Raw genomic sequence first — 16,901 nt, 5'->3', positions numbered from 1 at the left:
GAATAGGTACCGGGCCCGGCTCTCCCGGACGCTCCTAGCCGGAGTTACGGCATTTTATGTGAGCTGCAGTGGAGGGGGTCCTCCACTGGGGGCGCCACCACTTTTGCATCCGTTCTGGAGCACCAGGAGTGGGTGGTCCCCAGGAATTCCCCGTGAGCAGCCCCGTTGGGGTGGTCATTTGGTCATTTTTGCACATTTGGTCATTTTTTACACCTGGGGGTCTCCCAGGGACCTGGAGCTCCGGGGGTCCTTGGAGGTTGTAGTTTGGCAGGTAAGGAGTGTGTGTGCAAAATTTGGCATGGATGGGGGCAACGGTTGTGGAGATATGAGCAGGGCAAAAGTGTGACGTGTGACAGACGGACAGACGGACGGACAGCCGGTGGAGGTTTTGATAGTAAATGCGACCTACGGTCGCAATAATTGTATCATGCCTGTTGCTAAGGTACGGCAACATTACTGGTGCTTCGCGCGCGTGCAAGACACCAGTCATGTTGCCATACCTTAGCTTTTTCTCAACTGACGCCACTGGTCTGAACGTCCAATAAATACAGGTCCGGCATGTCTGTCTGTCTTCACTCAGAGTCTAGGCTTCAGTTCACAATGAAGGCTGCTTTGCTTCTTTTCCTGTTCTGTCTGTCTGCTGAGGCCGATGACATCCGCTGGGAGTTCAACGAGCTGAAGCGCCAGCTGGAAGGAGTCGAAGGACAAAATAAAGGTATGGATATTTACCTTTCAAACACGAGGCCATATACCAGCTCACAGCTTGTAGATCTGCTACTTTTGAAAAATATTCAAATATACAATTTTTTGACCATTTGTAACTCAAATATTTGCTTCTGGATTTTAGCAACAAACTATAATGAATACAATTAAAGGTGTATTCAGTGATAATGAAAGTGGCCGGGGGTCATCTTGTCTGACGGACGCCATTGCTAACAGAGAAGGGAGCAGAGACCCCACCACCCCATCTGACCTGCATACTCTGGTTAGCATACCAGTATGCCAAGATGCGAATGATGCTATCAGGAACACCCTTTTCTTTAAGCTTTAAAAACAGTTTGATGATTGACTCTGTCAAAGGCCCGAGACGCGTCAACCAACCCCACTAGAACAGAGGAATTCTGACTTTTATATTTTTCTTTTTTTTTTTTTATATTTTTCAATGACTTCTTTCAGAGCATACACACAGAGATCAGTACCATGTTTTGCCTTAAACCCATACTGATTGTCAGTAGTATCAAAAAAAGAAGGAAGTCGATCTGATAAAACTCTTTCAAGGACCTTGGACATTACACTAGCACAGGGTCAGCAACCTGCGGAGCGTCACCCTAGTGGCTCCCTGGAGCTTTTTCAAAAATTTATGAAAATGGAGAAAGATGTTTTAATATGGTTTCTGTAGGAGGACAGACATGACACAAACATTCTTAACATTTTCTAATGCCGTGAAAATGTGTAGAATAAATATTAAATTTCAACATTCTCTCCAGGATGCGCTGCAGGGAAAAATAAACATTTAATCATGAATGCTCATTATGTATTTGTAGCCTACTTAGTCATTTTGATAGTAGGCTAATATACTGTAGCTAATATAGACACTTACAGCATGTGTTGCCTTCATTATAAGGCTTATATAAGGCTTTTATTTTTATTTTTTGCGGCTCCAGACAGATTTGTTTTTTGTCTTTTTGGTCCAATATGGCTCTTTCAACATTTTGGGTTGCCGACCCCTGCACTAGCAAGAGCAATAGGTCTGTAATTGTCCAAGCTCCCAACCTTGCCAGCTTTGTCTTTGATAACAGGCACCAGGGTAACAGACAGCAAGGAATTTGGCAGTACCCCGTGTGTCAAAAGACCAGTAAAGCATTATAGCCAGAAGAACCGCTACCTTTGGACTGGCACGTTTAAGATGCTCAGCAGTGATTTTATCAGAGCCACTGGCTTTGTTATCCTTTAACTGTTCAATAGCTTTACGGACCTCATTAGTTGAGACACATGTGTCACTTTTGACACAATTAAAAGCATGTGAGTAGTGCTCCCTCCATAGCTCTGCTATATTATTCTCCCCAGAAACACCCTCCATGTTGCAAGGTAACACAGCATTATTTCTGTTCAGAGTTCTCACCTCCTTCCAGAACCCAGTTACATTATTGCCAAGGAGCTTAGCTGCCATGGAATCAGCTCTCATACTAGCTTCATGCTTACTAATGTAACGCACGCTGATTTATATTGCATGTTGGCAATCTTTTTATGGTCCAGGATTGGTCCCTGTCTGGGGCGACCAGCCAGGACCCACGCCTTATGGGCCTGCTTAGCTTCTGTAAAGGTCCTTGCTATGAGTATTTACTTTACAATTCACATCAGAACAAAAAATTGCATCATAGGGCAACAGTAGATCATTGAACAGCTCACAGAATATCATTATTTGAAAGTTTGGACCAATCTAGTTTAGTTTTAACGGCACTATTAACCTCTTTGGTCATTTCAGGAAGTCTGTCAACATCAAGCACCAATACTACAGGGACATGGTCAGACATGGATGCCTCATTGATTATCTCCATAGATTTTTAAATAGCATGCGCATCAGCAGTACAAATGCAATGATCAAGCCATGAAGTTGTGTGCCATGCTTCACTTATGTAAGTGTAACTCTCTGCAGGTAACAATAACTGACTAGATTAAAGAGGTGGTGCCATGATTCCCCCCCCCCCCCCTCTAAAACATGATTATCAGGTATTATGATTATACTAGGAGGAAGATTTTTTTCCAAAAAAGTATACAGAAAGAGTTAAAATTGGGTTTTTATGTGGCCACACCCCCAGTTCATTAAGTATGCATGGATGTCATGGTGGGTGGTGACCCAGCTGAAGCTGAATGGTAATTAGGGGAGGAGTTGATACTGTGACATACTTAGTATGTGTGTTTTTTAACTGACACTTTTGACCACAAGGTGGCAGCCTCCAAGAGAAAACAAACAAATACCAAGAGAATACATAATTGCTCATAAAAACCACACCAGGGGGTCTAATGAAGTACTTTCAACCTCCTAGACACAAAAAGTACAAAACTATGGCACCACCTCTTTAATGGGTTAACGTCTGCTCTGGCTCTTATGTTTCTTTTGTGACACAACTTTTTAAGTTGCTAGATACAATATTTAGACATTTGATATTCATTTCATCATTCGATTTTTGGAGCGAACATGGCTACATGGCTTCATCCCTAGTTTTCAGTGAGTATTTTTTTATTTTATTTTTTTAAACTTTACTGGAGTATAAACATCTCTACAGGTACTTTTACTTCTACTCCACTACATCTCAGAGGCAAATACTCTTTACTCCACTTCATTGGTTACAGTTACTTTGTATATTCTGATCATTATTACAAAACATACATTAAACGCTTCAGCCCCATATACATTTTGGCCATTTGAACATAGCCAAAGTTCACAATGTGTTCTGATGTGACGCATTGTGAGCTTGCAGGTTTTCTTTTAAAGATTTGTATACATGTTATACATTTGAAAACTTGTGAAACGGGACATTCTGCATAATGAGTAGCCTACCTTCTACTTTTGGTACTTTAAGTACATTTTGATGCCAATACTTTTGTGCTTTAACTCAAGTAAATTTGGAATAGTCTACCGCACCACACTACTAACAGAGTATTTATCTACATTCCAGTGCTGCTGCTTTTACTTAATAAAACAAGTGCGTTTTCCACCACTGAATTTCACATAATTAGTTTTCTCTGTGATTCTAAATTATCTTTTCAGACATGGCTTCAAGGCTCTCTGCGAGTGAAACCAAGATAGGAGAGCTCCAGGCCAGACTGTCTGCGAGTGAAACCAAGACAGGAGAGCTCCAGTCCAGACTGTCTGCGAGTGAAACCAAGAGGGAGAATTGGCACATAGCAGGTATTGAGAATAATCGTAAAAACAAACAAGCAAACAACTGAACTGATGCTGCTGTCAAGAATTATATTTCTGAGATACAAATACTGTACCGGTAGAAAGTAAATACATTTGAATTTGAAGTCTCCTGTGTGCAAAGCCAACATATTGCTATCAAAATGTACTTTAAGTACTAATAACGTAGAAAGTAATCATTATGCAGAATATTCAGTTTCACAAGATTTCAAATGTATACAATTATATTGAAAATAGCAGATCTACAAGCTCACAGTGCGTCAGATTCCGACACATTATGAGCTTGTAGATAGGCTATTTTCAAATGGCCAAAACATATATAGGCCAGGGCCAGGGCCAAGTCGCTATTGTATGTTTAGTAATACAAATCTAAATCTTCAAAGTAACTTAGATTTTAAAATAATTGTAGTGGAGTAAAAGTACAATATTTGCCTCTGAGATGAAGTGGAGTAGAAGTATTGAAAAATGGAAATACTCAAGTATAGTGCAAGTACCTACTTAAGTAAATGTAGCCTACTTAGCTAATTTACACCACTTGTTAGTAGCATAACATGGCAGTGATAACACAGAAATCTGTGTGGGGAGGAATTGATTGATTATTTTATTAGACAAAATGGAGAACAGTACAAGTATAGTCAATACAATTGAAATGTAGTACTGTACAAGTACAGTTAAACACCCCAAGGAACATCCCAAATAAGACCTTTTTTTACATTGTGGAGAAAAGGGTGGTACAAAAAATAAGGGTCCATGCTCAAGTTCCCTCAGCCCTATGTTCCCTCAATGTTAACAAATATGCCTAACCCAAACCCTAACCCTAACCTCAGTGAGGGAACATAGGATCGAGGGAACATAGCCATTGGCTACTCTTATGAGGAGGGGGGGGGGGGGGGGGGGGGAAATGCATCTACATCTCTGCCACATATTAGTATCTTTCTGGTAAGGTTAGCCCATCTGGCAAAATTCTAAACAATGGTCCATGTCTTTCCTCTCTCCATCCCTCTACTTCTTCCTGTCCTGTCCACCTACCATCGTCCCAGATTTGACCTGTTACACTGGCACTGGCAGAAACTATCGGGGGACGGTTTCCAGGACGAGGTCTGGAATAACCTGCCAGAGATGGTCGTCCCAGACACCTCACACTCACAGCCGCAATCCAGCCAACTTCCCATTTGAGTAAGAACATCCAGCCAGTTACCTATCTTTCTACAATATCCATCTATCTAGCCATCTGACTGCCTGTCTGTCTGTCTGCCTGTCTGTCTAGACTCATGTCATCAACATGCATCTGTCCCATCTAGCGCCACCATCAAGCTGATTTTTGCAAAACACATTTTTGGACACTGCTCCTACAGATTTTGCCCAAATATCACGCAAATCGGTACACGGTATCTCTAAAGTCATGTCATCAACATGGATCTGTCCCATTTCCCATATTCCCTCCTGATTGGCTATACCATTGCCTTCTAATGTTTGTGTATGCGACCTGACGGTCGCTTATCTCCCGATTTAGGGAGTCTTACTGGTATCTATATTTTTTTCAGAGGCCTGGAGAACAACTTCTGCCGTAATCCAGAAGAAACAGGGGTGCCATGGTGCTACACTAACTCACAGACACGTTGGGAGACCTGCGATGTCCCCACATGTCCACATACCATCGCCCCAGGGGTGACCTGTTACAGTGGCACTGGCAGAAACTATCGGGGGACGGTTGCCACGACCATCTCTGGCAGAACCTGCCAGAGATGGTCATCTCAGACACCTCACACCCACGGCCGCAACCCCGCCGACTGGCCATTTGAGTAAGAACATCCAGCCATATACCTATCTTTCTACAACAGGGGTCTTCAACAGGGGGTCCTCAGAGTTACTACAGGGGGTCCTCCAAATCGTTGTGAGATAGAAACCTTTTTTTATATTAATCACTTGAACACTAACGTCCATATTCTGACAACTTTAGGCCAAAATAGCCGATCTACAAGCTCAGAACAGCTCGCACTGCAAGGCGTTGTGAGCTTGTAGATCAGCTATTTTCGGCAAAGCGGTTTGGTGTAGAGGGGAAAATGAGCAGACCAAGTACAGAGTGATAGGTCAAGTTTATTAAGTAATGATGGTTCACGTGGTTAAATATCTGAGAACACAAATTGACATGAATCCAAAAAACACAGATGATTGTGCCGTCAAACAATGAAACTATATGGAATCTATATGACAGGTTGTGGGGGTCCCTGCTTCATCTCTCTCTCAACTAAGGGGTCCTTGGCCTGAAAACATTGAAATCCCCTGCCATCTGACTGCCTATCTGTCTGTCTGTCTGTCTGTCTGTCTGTCTGTCTGTCTGTCTGTCTGTCTGTCTGTCTGTCTGTCTGTCTGTCTGTCTGCCTACCATATTCACAAGCGTAATTTGTATAGGGCTGATGGGTTTAATAAACCCAAGGGCCCCTCTACTGGTGACAGTATTATAAATTCATAGGCTATTATATCGCCGTTGTCGGGTGAAAACCTTGTATGTCCAAAACCGTTTATTTAGCATTTTTAATTTTAAAAATGATTTAAACTAGTGAAAACAGGCGATCTACAAGCACACAACGCCTCGCACCGCGAAGCGTTGTGCTTGTAGATATGCTGTTTTCACTACTTTTGTGTGACGGCCTTGTCTGATGAAGCAGGGCTTTACTTTGCGGAAGAACGTACATATTTGAAACTTGGAGATACGAGGTTTACACCCGACAACGACGATATGTATTTTGTCATTTCCAATATATTAGGGGTCTCTAATCTCCTAATCTATGGGCCCTTCTCACACCAGTACAGGGCCCTTTTGATCTGAAAACCCATGAAGAATAAGATCTAACTTCGCCCCTGACCATATTGTATCTATTTCTTTCAGAGGCCTGGACAACAACTACTGCCGTAATCCAGACGAAACGGGAGTGCCATGGTGCTACACCACTGACCCGCAGACACGCTGGGAGACCTGCCCTGTCCCCACATGCTAAGGATGTTAGATGAGATACATAAAGTGGTTCCTGTGTAAATGAGTCGAAAAGCTTACTAGGATCTCCTTTTTGTTGACCTTGAACTAGGGCTGTCACAATTATTACATAATCGTCTAATCGCAATTATTTTACATAATCGCGATTATTTTACATAATCGCGATTATTTTTCATAATCGTCATAATCGTGAATGTTGAAAATGTTTCATATATATATATATTTTAAAGTAAAAAATAGTGGAAATAGCCGATCTACAAGCTCACAACGCGTCGCATCGCGACACGTTGTGAGCTTGTAGATCGGCTATTTCCACCATCAATGTTATTTTTTAAGTAGAAAGTTGTCAAATATGTCCATAATTTATTTGTATATTTAGGTTCTTTGTCATATCTGCCATGTGCAACTTCAAAGCCTAAAAGCCAAACAGAAATGTAATTATCAACGACAAAAACACAATTAAATCGTTAATTGCAATTATTTGAGTGACAATTAATCGTCATGTAAAATGTCATATCGTGACAGCCCTACCTTGAACCAATGATTTGTACTGCCATGAAACTGCACTTTTTCCTAAGCAACCTTCTAATAAATTCTTCGATCATCAATCAATCAATCAATCAATCAATCAATCAATCAATCAATCAATCAATCAATCAATCTGTTCTCGAGCCAGGTAATGTTGACCACTTTTTTTGTGCCGATTACTTGTGGGGGATTTCTGCTGAATAACAAAACCTCATCTCTCTGTCACTTCTCACTGTAATGTTTGATTTTAAAAGTGTTAGATTTGTTGTGTAGGGTGAAACAGGTGTGGTAAATCAGGTGGTTGCTAAGGTAAAACAGTGGTTGCTATAGGGTCTAACAGGCAGTTGCTATAGAGTCTAATATGTTGGTGCTATAGGGTAGGAAAAAAAGCTAGATTAATAAAATCTATAGAAAAAGATAGATAATCAGGTCAAAAAGGGTTCAGTGCCAATCCTTGATGCAGGCCCACACCCACCTTGAACCCGCCGTCTACTTTCAAATCCAGATTTAGTCACAAAGATGAATGCATGTATGTTTATCTGTGGGATTTGTCAAGGCTAATAATGTATATTTGAAACAGAAAAGGGGGTCTCGCAACTCACTTTTGATAGCTCCCAAGTTTATTAATGAAGACAAATAAGCACAAATATAAACTCATATAGGCCTACATACTGAAGAAGACCAAAAGGGTTGAAACGTTTATAGTTATATTTGTACAAAAACAGAGGGACACTTACAATGATTTACAACAAAAAATATAGTGCAGTGATAGGCCGCCCTACTACCTTAAATCTATTTTATAACAAATAGGGCATAGCAGTGACCAAAATGTGTTGCAGTGACGGACATTTTGTGGTTCCACTCAAATTCAGAAAATTATTTTTTCCCAAATGAGATTTCCAAACTTATGTATACCAATTATTTTAAACCTAGAACTAAGCATCCTGACTCTTGGTGAATCAAACATTCGATTCTGTGTCAAAACAAATGTGTATATTTCATTATATGATATAGTATAGGTTTATTTAATACATCAACTTTTTTAAGTTTTAGCTTTTTTTCCCCCTTCACATTTACTATGACATGCAACTTAACGGAAGTGTATGTGCCTTGCGGATTGACGTCACTTCATAATTTCCATGTATATGGGCTAAAGCTACAATACCTTAAAGTTGACCTCAAGAAGTACCCTGACACCAGTAAGACTCCCTAATCAGGAGATAAGCGACCGCCAGGTTGCAGCGTGATTTTAGTGTCCAAAAATGTGTTAGAAAAAATCGACCTGATGGTGGCGCTATATGGGACAGATCCATGTTGATGAGATGAGTGTAGACATATTCTGTACCGATTCGTGTGATTTTAGGGCAAAATCTGTAGGAGTAGTGTCCAAAAATGTGTTTTAAAAAATCGGCCTGAAGGTGGCGCTAAATGGAACAGATCCATGTTGAAGAGATGAGTGTAGACATACTGTGTACCGATTTGTGTGATTTTATTGCAAAAATTGTAGGAGCAGTGTCCAAAAATGTGTTTTGCAAGAATCGGCCTCATGGTGGCGCTAGAAGAGGGGCATGTGACAATTGAAGGGTGGAGGTTGTAGTTTGGCAGGCAAGGAGTAAGTGTGCAAAACTTGGCATGGATCAGGGCAACGGTTGCGGAGATATGAGCAGGGCAAAAGTGTGACGTGTGACGTGTGACAGACTGACTGACAGACTGACAGACTGACTGACGGACAGCTGGTCGAGGTTTTGACAGTAACTGTGACCTGACAGTAGCAATAATGACTTCTGTGGGCTCCTGATTCTAAATATTATTTAACAGCGACAACTAGTGGTAGAATGTATTAAATCAGTTGAGTTGCATCAGTTGATCAAGAACATTTGAGGATTCAGTGGGTTGCTCACAATGTCATCTTTAATATCTGATGAAAATTTCAAATAGTTCATCATAAATATCAACCTCACTGCGTAGTATACTGACGGAAGCTAGACGTGACCACAGTTTTCCTGTAGCTTCATGATCTCTGTAGTTACACAAACTGTCTGTCATAAGAACCCACACCAAAAAAGCACATTAAATAAAACCTGTTAGTTTGAGATAGTAGCTGATAATTTGTTTTAGTCAGTGTGCGTGTGTGTGTGTGTGTGTGTGTGTGTGTGTGTGTGTGTGTGTGTGTGTGTGTGTGTGTGTGTGTGTGTGTGTGTGTGTGTGTGTGTGTGTGTGTGCGTGCGTGCGTGCGTGCGTGTGTGTGTGTGCCAATATCAAAGTGGCATGGCAGGAGAGAGACATGTCTCAGTACCTCATGACGATCTTAATTTGTCTGGGTTTTCCAAGTTTTCCACACTGTAACAGCAACCATGAGCCATAACATAGGGCTATATAACAACAGCATAGGCTATAGCAGATATCTAACAGCATTGCCAAAGTTGATATTCCATAGTTGTTTTCCAACTAAAAGATCTAAATAGTCAGAGCTGGGCACTGTGGGCAGGGATACGTTCATGTTTGATTCTTACTTTGCATCATAGGGGAGGGGGAGTCGCTTTAGCTGTGACGGAGCACAGTGACTGACTGAGTGAGCAAGGCACCCCAGCACAAGGGATGATAAGGACAGGCATCAAGCACACCAGTCTGGTGTATGGCTTGTTCATCATCATCACCATCTTCATCAATACGGATTTATGATCACATTATAGTGTGATGAAAGTGATTATGATTATTTGGGTCCTAGTGGGGATTGAAGCCCTTTCTAATCATGAAAGGCAACGGCAATGTAGGCGAAATGTTTGTTTATGATGACAATGACCACATTGGATTTTAAAATATGGGCATAATTACAAAATATGATTTGAAATGATAAATTATTGTAGCTGTTATTTAATGCCTTTCTCCAACATGCTTTCATTGTATTTCACATTCACACACTCAACATACCAACGGCGGAGGGAACCATATGCAAGGCAACAAACTTGCGCATGAGGAGCAGTTAGGGATTCAGGGTGTCTTGCTCAAGGTCCAGCCAGGAGGAGCTGGGGATCGAACCGGGGACCTTCTGATTCCAAGACGTAAGCTCCCCTGAGCTCCTGCATGCCACCCCGATTATAACACACCCTGTGTGACACTGCTGGCATGATCCAACGAAACATCTGATAATGTTTTACATATTGGGTCTTAGATTGTTTTACATAAGAGAAGAGGGAGGGAGGCAGAGGGAGATAAAAAAGGAGTCTTATGAAATGCAGAGTAGCTAGTGTGTACACAGTGTTTACATATCTGAAGCCGCAAGGAATAAAGACAAATGATGGATTGAAATTCACACTCTAAACAGGTAAAGGCTGGTTTATTCTCCTTGTAATACAGCCCTGTTCTGTTATAGACTGACCCATAGAATGCTTCTATTTGTAGTAGTAGTAGTAGTAGTAGTAGTAGAAGTAGTAATAATAGGCTAGTAGCAGCGATACAGGGAAGAAGCAGGAATCAAAAAACAAATCTGCTTTGTCATATCAAATGTTTATAAGGTAAAAAAGGGAGTGAAATTTGTTTAAGTTCCCATCGTATCATTATTAAATACCTACAAATGTACACATAGTGCCTGAGATAATATATAAAGCTGCGTGAGCATAGCAGCAGATGTGTGTTTTTCTAGCACCTTAACTAACGTCCATAAGCATGCACCAAGCAATAAGAAAGGAAAAAAAAAAGATATGCAATATGCACAATAAGCCATAGAAACTTAGAGGACTGAACTTGAGAGAAAGAAGAAGACCATGCAATTAACAAATGAACATTTATATAGCTGAGCAGAGTAATTAAAAAGGCATGTCTTCATTATGTTGCTTAGAATGGCAGATTCAGAGTCACCGAAAAGTTTGCCAATTTCTCTGCATCATCTACACAACAGAAACAGTTATATTATTCTAAATGGGCTATGGTTTTCATCACTATTCCTGGCAGGTCAGTTTAGCCGGAGCCTGGAATCTAACGTGTGACCTTCTTTTTAGCAGGCTTCCCCTCTACGCATTCAGCTACAACAGCCCGGTTTAAATTAGCTGCAAAGCATGAACTTTTGCCTTTTTAATAATTAAGACGATGTAGGCTACTGTATAATTTCTACAAGGGGAAACTTCCGTTATGAAACAAACAACACCACTTTAGATCAGTGGTTCTCAAACCTTTAAATATGATGTCTGCAATTAAGGGACCCAAACTAGTGAAAATAGCCGATCTATAGGCTCACAACGTGTTGCTATCCGAAAAATCTGCTATTTTCACAAGGAAATACGTTGTATAGTTAAAATAACTCTCAAAAAGGCTTCATGTTATTTTTTTCAAAATTGCTACACAGAGGATTTTAATGAAGACAGCCCTACAATATCCATTAGCTCATGGAGGCTTACTTTTTTCATGTAGGCCTACAAACTTCGAAAGTGGGACTTTAGATAATGATCCATAGAAAGTTTCACGCAAATTGCTTGAAATCTCAGGAGAAAAACTGGTTTAAGTGTTTTTCAAACTGCTCAAAATGGCGGTTGCATGGCTTTAGGAGTTTAGGTCAAAAGAGGCATTACTTATGCCTAAAGTTTGCATTATCAAACGATTTCTATGGGGATTTTGATATTGGTCCAAAGTTCATGTGTAGAAGGTTTCGTGCACATTGCCTACTAATACCTACTGTACAGTGTTTGTGTATATGCGTGTGTATAATTCCAAATGGTCGGAGATCTAAGGGTCAGAGGTCAAAAGTCTGAGTGTGAAAGTTGTTTGGCATGAGGAAACAGGGCATAACTGTTAAAAAATGAATTTTCATTTGCGCCACTGGTTGTGATTTTCTTGTCTTCGCTGTTTGGAACCGACCTCTACCATATTACAGTGTTTCATAAAAAACGACTGCACGGATAGGCTAATTCTGCGATCTATGCGTAAAACGGCGGAAGAATAATAAAAGGTACAGTTTCAAGAGCCAGCACTATGTGCTTGGCCCCTAATAATATTTTTTGTATAGTATTATTTCATGACTATATGGATCTCAAAGATATTTAGTGTTGTGAAACACAATACAGCTTAAAATGAATCATCTTTTGTTGTTAAATATAGTCTAAGGCCTTTCTTGTCTGGCCTGAATTTCTAAAATATAATTACAATATTTTGTGTGTGTTTGATCAATATAGATTTCACCCTGCTGTAAATAAATAGCCCTGTAGCCCATGACTAATTATCATACTGTACACTGTGTACAGTACTCTAGTAAAATGTATTATTTATTTCCAAACTTCAGAATATTGAACTTGTGAGTGCAGCACTAATAATGGCACTTTGAAGTTCAAGGAGAACACAATGTCTATATTTGCCTATAATACACAGTGAAATGAATTGAGAAAGGATTCACTAGTCCTATCACTATCACTAGATTCACTAGTCCTATCAACCAATCTGCAGACTGCACTCAGCACTGCAGCCTGTACATGTTTCAAAGCAGGACATGTAAACAGACATATTCTCTTAAACTTGACTGGCTATGGCTAATTTATTTATAGTTTTACTACTACCCATGCTCTAAAACATAAAATGTAATAGCTTGGTGTAAACATGCATATTCTTTTATTAGCATGCAATGTGACAATACTCTTCTTGAATCTTGAATTACAGTTCTTCAGATTAAGACAAACAGCTCCTTGGCAGCATTATTGCGCATCATGTTTTGCCAGCTCTTTATGCTCTTCAATGTTTTGTCAGGTAAGCAACATTCATGGCTATTTTAAAATAACCCTTAGTGAGCAAACAATAATTTGGTCCCCACTCCCCACTCCTTTGGGGTATTTCAGTCACTATATATTTGCACAGATGTGACATTTGTCCTAGCTTCATTTTTGATTGATTGATTGATTGATTGATTGATTGATTGATTGATTGTTGAATACTTTATTAGTCTGATATGTAAGCACAAAAGTCAGACATTAAAGGACGACTTTGCCCATCTTCAACCCATCTTCAAAAACGTGGTGGTCCTCACTAATGCTCATGTTACCATACCATTTTTGAGCAGTGCTCCTGAAACAGGAGCTATAGCTCCAACATCTGGCTTTGTCCAGTTAACAATTGAGGGGAAAAAACTCCACAGCACCCCTACAGATTTTCACGTTCCGGTGAAATATTTCCTTTTCTGGCCAAAAAGTGTATTTTAGACGTGAGGTGGGGGGCTCCGAGTGTTCCCACTAAGGAAAGTAGGCTTTCCTTCCTTTTTTTTTTTACTAGGGACCCCCCATACAACATTTATTCCCCAGCAAAACGAGGAACAATTTAAACAGCTATAATTCATCATATTCCTGGCCCTCTCTATGGAGGCTGCCATTTTCTTTTACAGAGGGCTTTAGAGAGTTTGTCTCTGTGTGCTGCTTCAAAAACATCTTTTCACTTCCTCCCAAGTAAGGAAGTGACACGGAATTGTCTGTTGCCAGATTTTGCCAAAGAAATAAGCCCAACAGAAGCAACTAGGCTATACTGCTTTACATTTACAATTGAAAATAGCAGATCAGCAAGCTCACAATGTGTCACATTTCGACACATTGTGAGCTTGTATATTTGCTATTTAAAAAATATTGAGGGTAAAAAAAAAGAAATTTAAATATTTTTGAAACATTTTTAACAACATAAGTCTGTGTGCAGGTCCCTGGCACCACATATTTTCAGATGGGGGTCTGCGACTGTGTACAAATATGTTAATCTGGGGTCCTTGGTATGAAAAGATTTGGGAACCACTCACTGGTTTAAAAAAATATTAGAAAGTAAGCTCAATAAGCAACTATAATGTTTTTTTAGAGACACAAATTGCTTATTATAAGCAGACATGGCAACCCAGGTACATTCAGAGCCCAGAGCCCAGAACGCCAACTACTGACACTTTAATGCAATGACAACAGGAAACCAAATGATGTTTTTCAAGCCAGTTTTTTCAGCCTCCGCCTCTTTCAGGATATGAACAGGAAGCCGAGGGCGGGGCCAGGAATAACGTGAATATATTTGGTTAATTGCAAAACAGCCAATCTACAAGCTGATATATAGTGAGAACTATTAATAAAGTGACTGGGGAGCATAGGGCTTAAGCGTCTTGCTCAAAGAAACACTTTGACACATAAACCGTGGCCAGGGTGTGAACCGGAGACCTTCTGTTTCCCAGAAAGCCTCTGTTGAAAAAATTATTACGTTAAATAAATATGGATATGGATAAATCCATAACCAAAATAAGACAGAGACGAGCCAAAGGACAATCAATAAATTGCTGTATTGAAGAGAGTCAGACAAAGAGACAAACAGTGAGCATACCATCCTATTGGCAGCTTGCTAGTTCTCTCTTTCAAAGATGGAAGTTAACATACAGTATATAAAGAATACAGTATATGACAGTAAGATCGTGGGGCTCATTGATTGGTCCCCATATCATAACAAGAAGACAGAGATACAGTATAACCAAAACATGATCTCATAGTCAGGGTAACCACAGTCACCAATCACCATGACCTGTAATCCACTAGCCTGAACTTATAGTACAACCAAAACATGGTATCAGCCTATCTAATACTCCACCTACTTTTCCCCTGTACTCAGCCTCAGAGACACCCGCCATGGAACCCGAGCTGACCTGCTACACTTTGAAAGGCAGAAACTATCGGGGGACGGTTGCCAGGACCACCTCTGGCAAAACCTGCCAGAGCTGGTCGACCCAGACACCTCACACACCTTACTACACGCCCGACAACTACCCACATGGGTAAGAACACACACCCTACCTAGACAGACACACCTGCCTCTACATACTACTGTACCTAACCAATTTTTTTGTCAGAGGCCTGGACAACAACTACTGCCGTAATCCAGACAACTCGAGGATGCCATGGTGCCACACCACTGACCCAGAGACACGCTGGGAGTACTGCCCGGTGCCCAGATGTGATGGTGTTCCCAGGCCAGGTATAGCTGTAGGAGTTTAGCTACAGTAGATGAAACAATCCCGCTTCCCAGTTTTATCGTCTACTCTGTCATTGAGCATCAGTAGCATCCAGTCTTGATTACTGCAACCCACTGAATACATGTGTCTCAACATAGTCCGTTCAAATTACAATTGTTAAAAAAAATGCTGCTACATAGAAGAGGTTTAGCATCATCAACACAGCCTCCTTAGAGTCCCCCCTCGTCTCCACAGAATCCCCTCTCGTCCCCAGAGAGACGAAGCAGGTGTTGAAACTGAAGCTGACCCCAGACGACCCCACTGTGGACCTGAATGATCCTGCTGTGATGGAGGCCATCTTGAAGCAGGTTAGTGTCGAGTCCAAGTCCAACATCACAGCTGGACCAGAGGGACTAATGTCTGTTAACACTGGTTTCTCTGTCTCTCAGATGAAAGGGAAACTGGAGCAGAGCGGGGTGAGTGGAGACGTCAAGCTGACATGGAAGAAGCAGCCTGGTGGAAAAGTCTTCCAAAAGGAAGAGGAGACAAAATGAGAAGCACCCCAATTAATTCTAATGTGTGGAGAATAGCAGATACAGTACAGCACAGTTTAGGGAATTTAAGATTGACATGTACTATACACTATTACATTTTTCATTTTCTAATTGTAATACAGAGGAAGGGGAGAAGAGAGAGGGAGGAGGGGAGAGGAAGGGGGACATATAATCACTCTAGAAATTGTATGTAGATTTGTAGAGACAATTCTTTTCAAGAATTAAACCTTACTTAAACCTTTTGATTATCTTGTATCCGTGTATCCTTGTTGTTTACTGTGAAGTTCTGTAATGTTTGATAATTGTCTGTACTTATGTAAAGGGAAATAGAAAAAGAAGCATATGTACTGTATATTTTGCCCTGTCTAAGAACACACAAATGTAGGGGGGAAAAAAAAATCAAAATCCCAAATTTAAACTTTTCTGAAGAAATAAATAAAGAAATAAAGAAAGAAAGAAAGAAAGAAAGAAAGAAAGAAAGAAAGACAGAAAGAAAAGAGCGTTTTTAGGACACCACGATACTGCCGCATCAGTTTTTCTACTGTATGGTGACTTTATACATTGTCAGATACTTGTGTCAACATCATGTTTACTCACTATCAGCATAGATTATAGTCTCCAACACAGTCCTACACTTTGACCCCCCCGCACAAGTACACGCACATGCACGCACGCACGCACGCAAGCACGCACGCACATACACTGAAGGTAGAGTAGGTAAGCTATGAAGCGGCACACAAAGCAGACATTGTATACTCTATATTGGACAACATGCTTGTGAGCATTGTGAGCTCCAGTAATTCATTCCTAATGTATTTGTGTAAGTTTGGGGGAAACACTGAATGTCTCTTTGGTGTTGAAATGAAATATTATTGAGTGAACCTTTGAGCCCACATGCAGAAGGACAAAGCAGCAGGTCAGCAGCCTAGATTACAGATGTAGATTTCATTAAGTTAGATC

The 16,901-nt window shown here is 40.6% G+C and overlaps 1 protein-coding gene across 3 annotated transcripts; it reads left to right on the top strand.

Moving 5' to 3' along the window:
* The first annotated feature begins 589 nt into the window (after positions 1-589).
* On the top strand, positions 590-16,044 carry LOC308298303 (plasminogen-like). 3 transcript variants are annotated; one of them, XM_080741877.1, is made up of 7 exons: positions 5,004-5,101; positions 9,974-10,510; positions 13,092-13,178; positions 15,099-15,210; positions 15,286-15,410; positions 15,643-15,755; positions 15,837-16,044. In XM_080741877.1, exons 2-7 carry the CDS (start codon positions 10,399-10,401, stop codon positions 15,939-15,941), a joined length of 654 nt encoding a protein of 217 aa, XP_080598003.1. In that variant the 5' UTR covers positions 5,004-5,101; positions 9,974-10,398; the 3' UTR covers positions 15,942-16,044. The 3 variants fall into 3 exon arrangements, with proteins under 3 accessions (XP_080598002.1, XP_080598004.1, XP_080598003.1); XM_080741878.1 differs by lacking the exon at positions 9,974-10,510 and having other exon boundaries at positions 4,975-5,101; XM_080741876.1 differs by lacking the exons at positions 9,974-10,510; positions 13,092-13,178; positions 15,099-15,210; ... (1 more) ...; positions 15,643-15,755; positions 15,837-16,044 and adding exons at positions 590-715; positions 3,773-3,913; positions 5,470-5,727; positions 6,816-7,095 and having other exon boundaries at positions 4,966-5,101.
* The last annotated feature ends 857 nt before the right edge of the window (positions 16,045-16,901 follow it).

Source organism: Nannobrachium achirus, assembly GCF_963921795.1.
Source record: "Nannobrachium achirus genome assembly, chromosome: 14".
Classification (NCBI taxonomy): domain Eukaryota; kingdom Metazoa; phylum Chordata; class Actinopteri; order Myctophiformes; family Myctophidae; genus Nannobrachium; species Nannobrachium achirus.
Note: the sequence above shows the minus strand (reverse complement) of the source record. Positions and strands in the feature narration are given on the sequence as shown.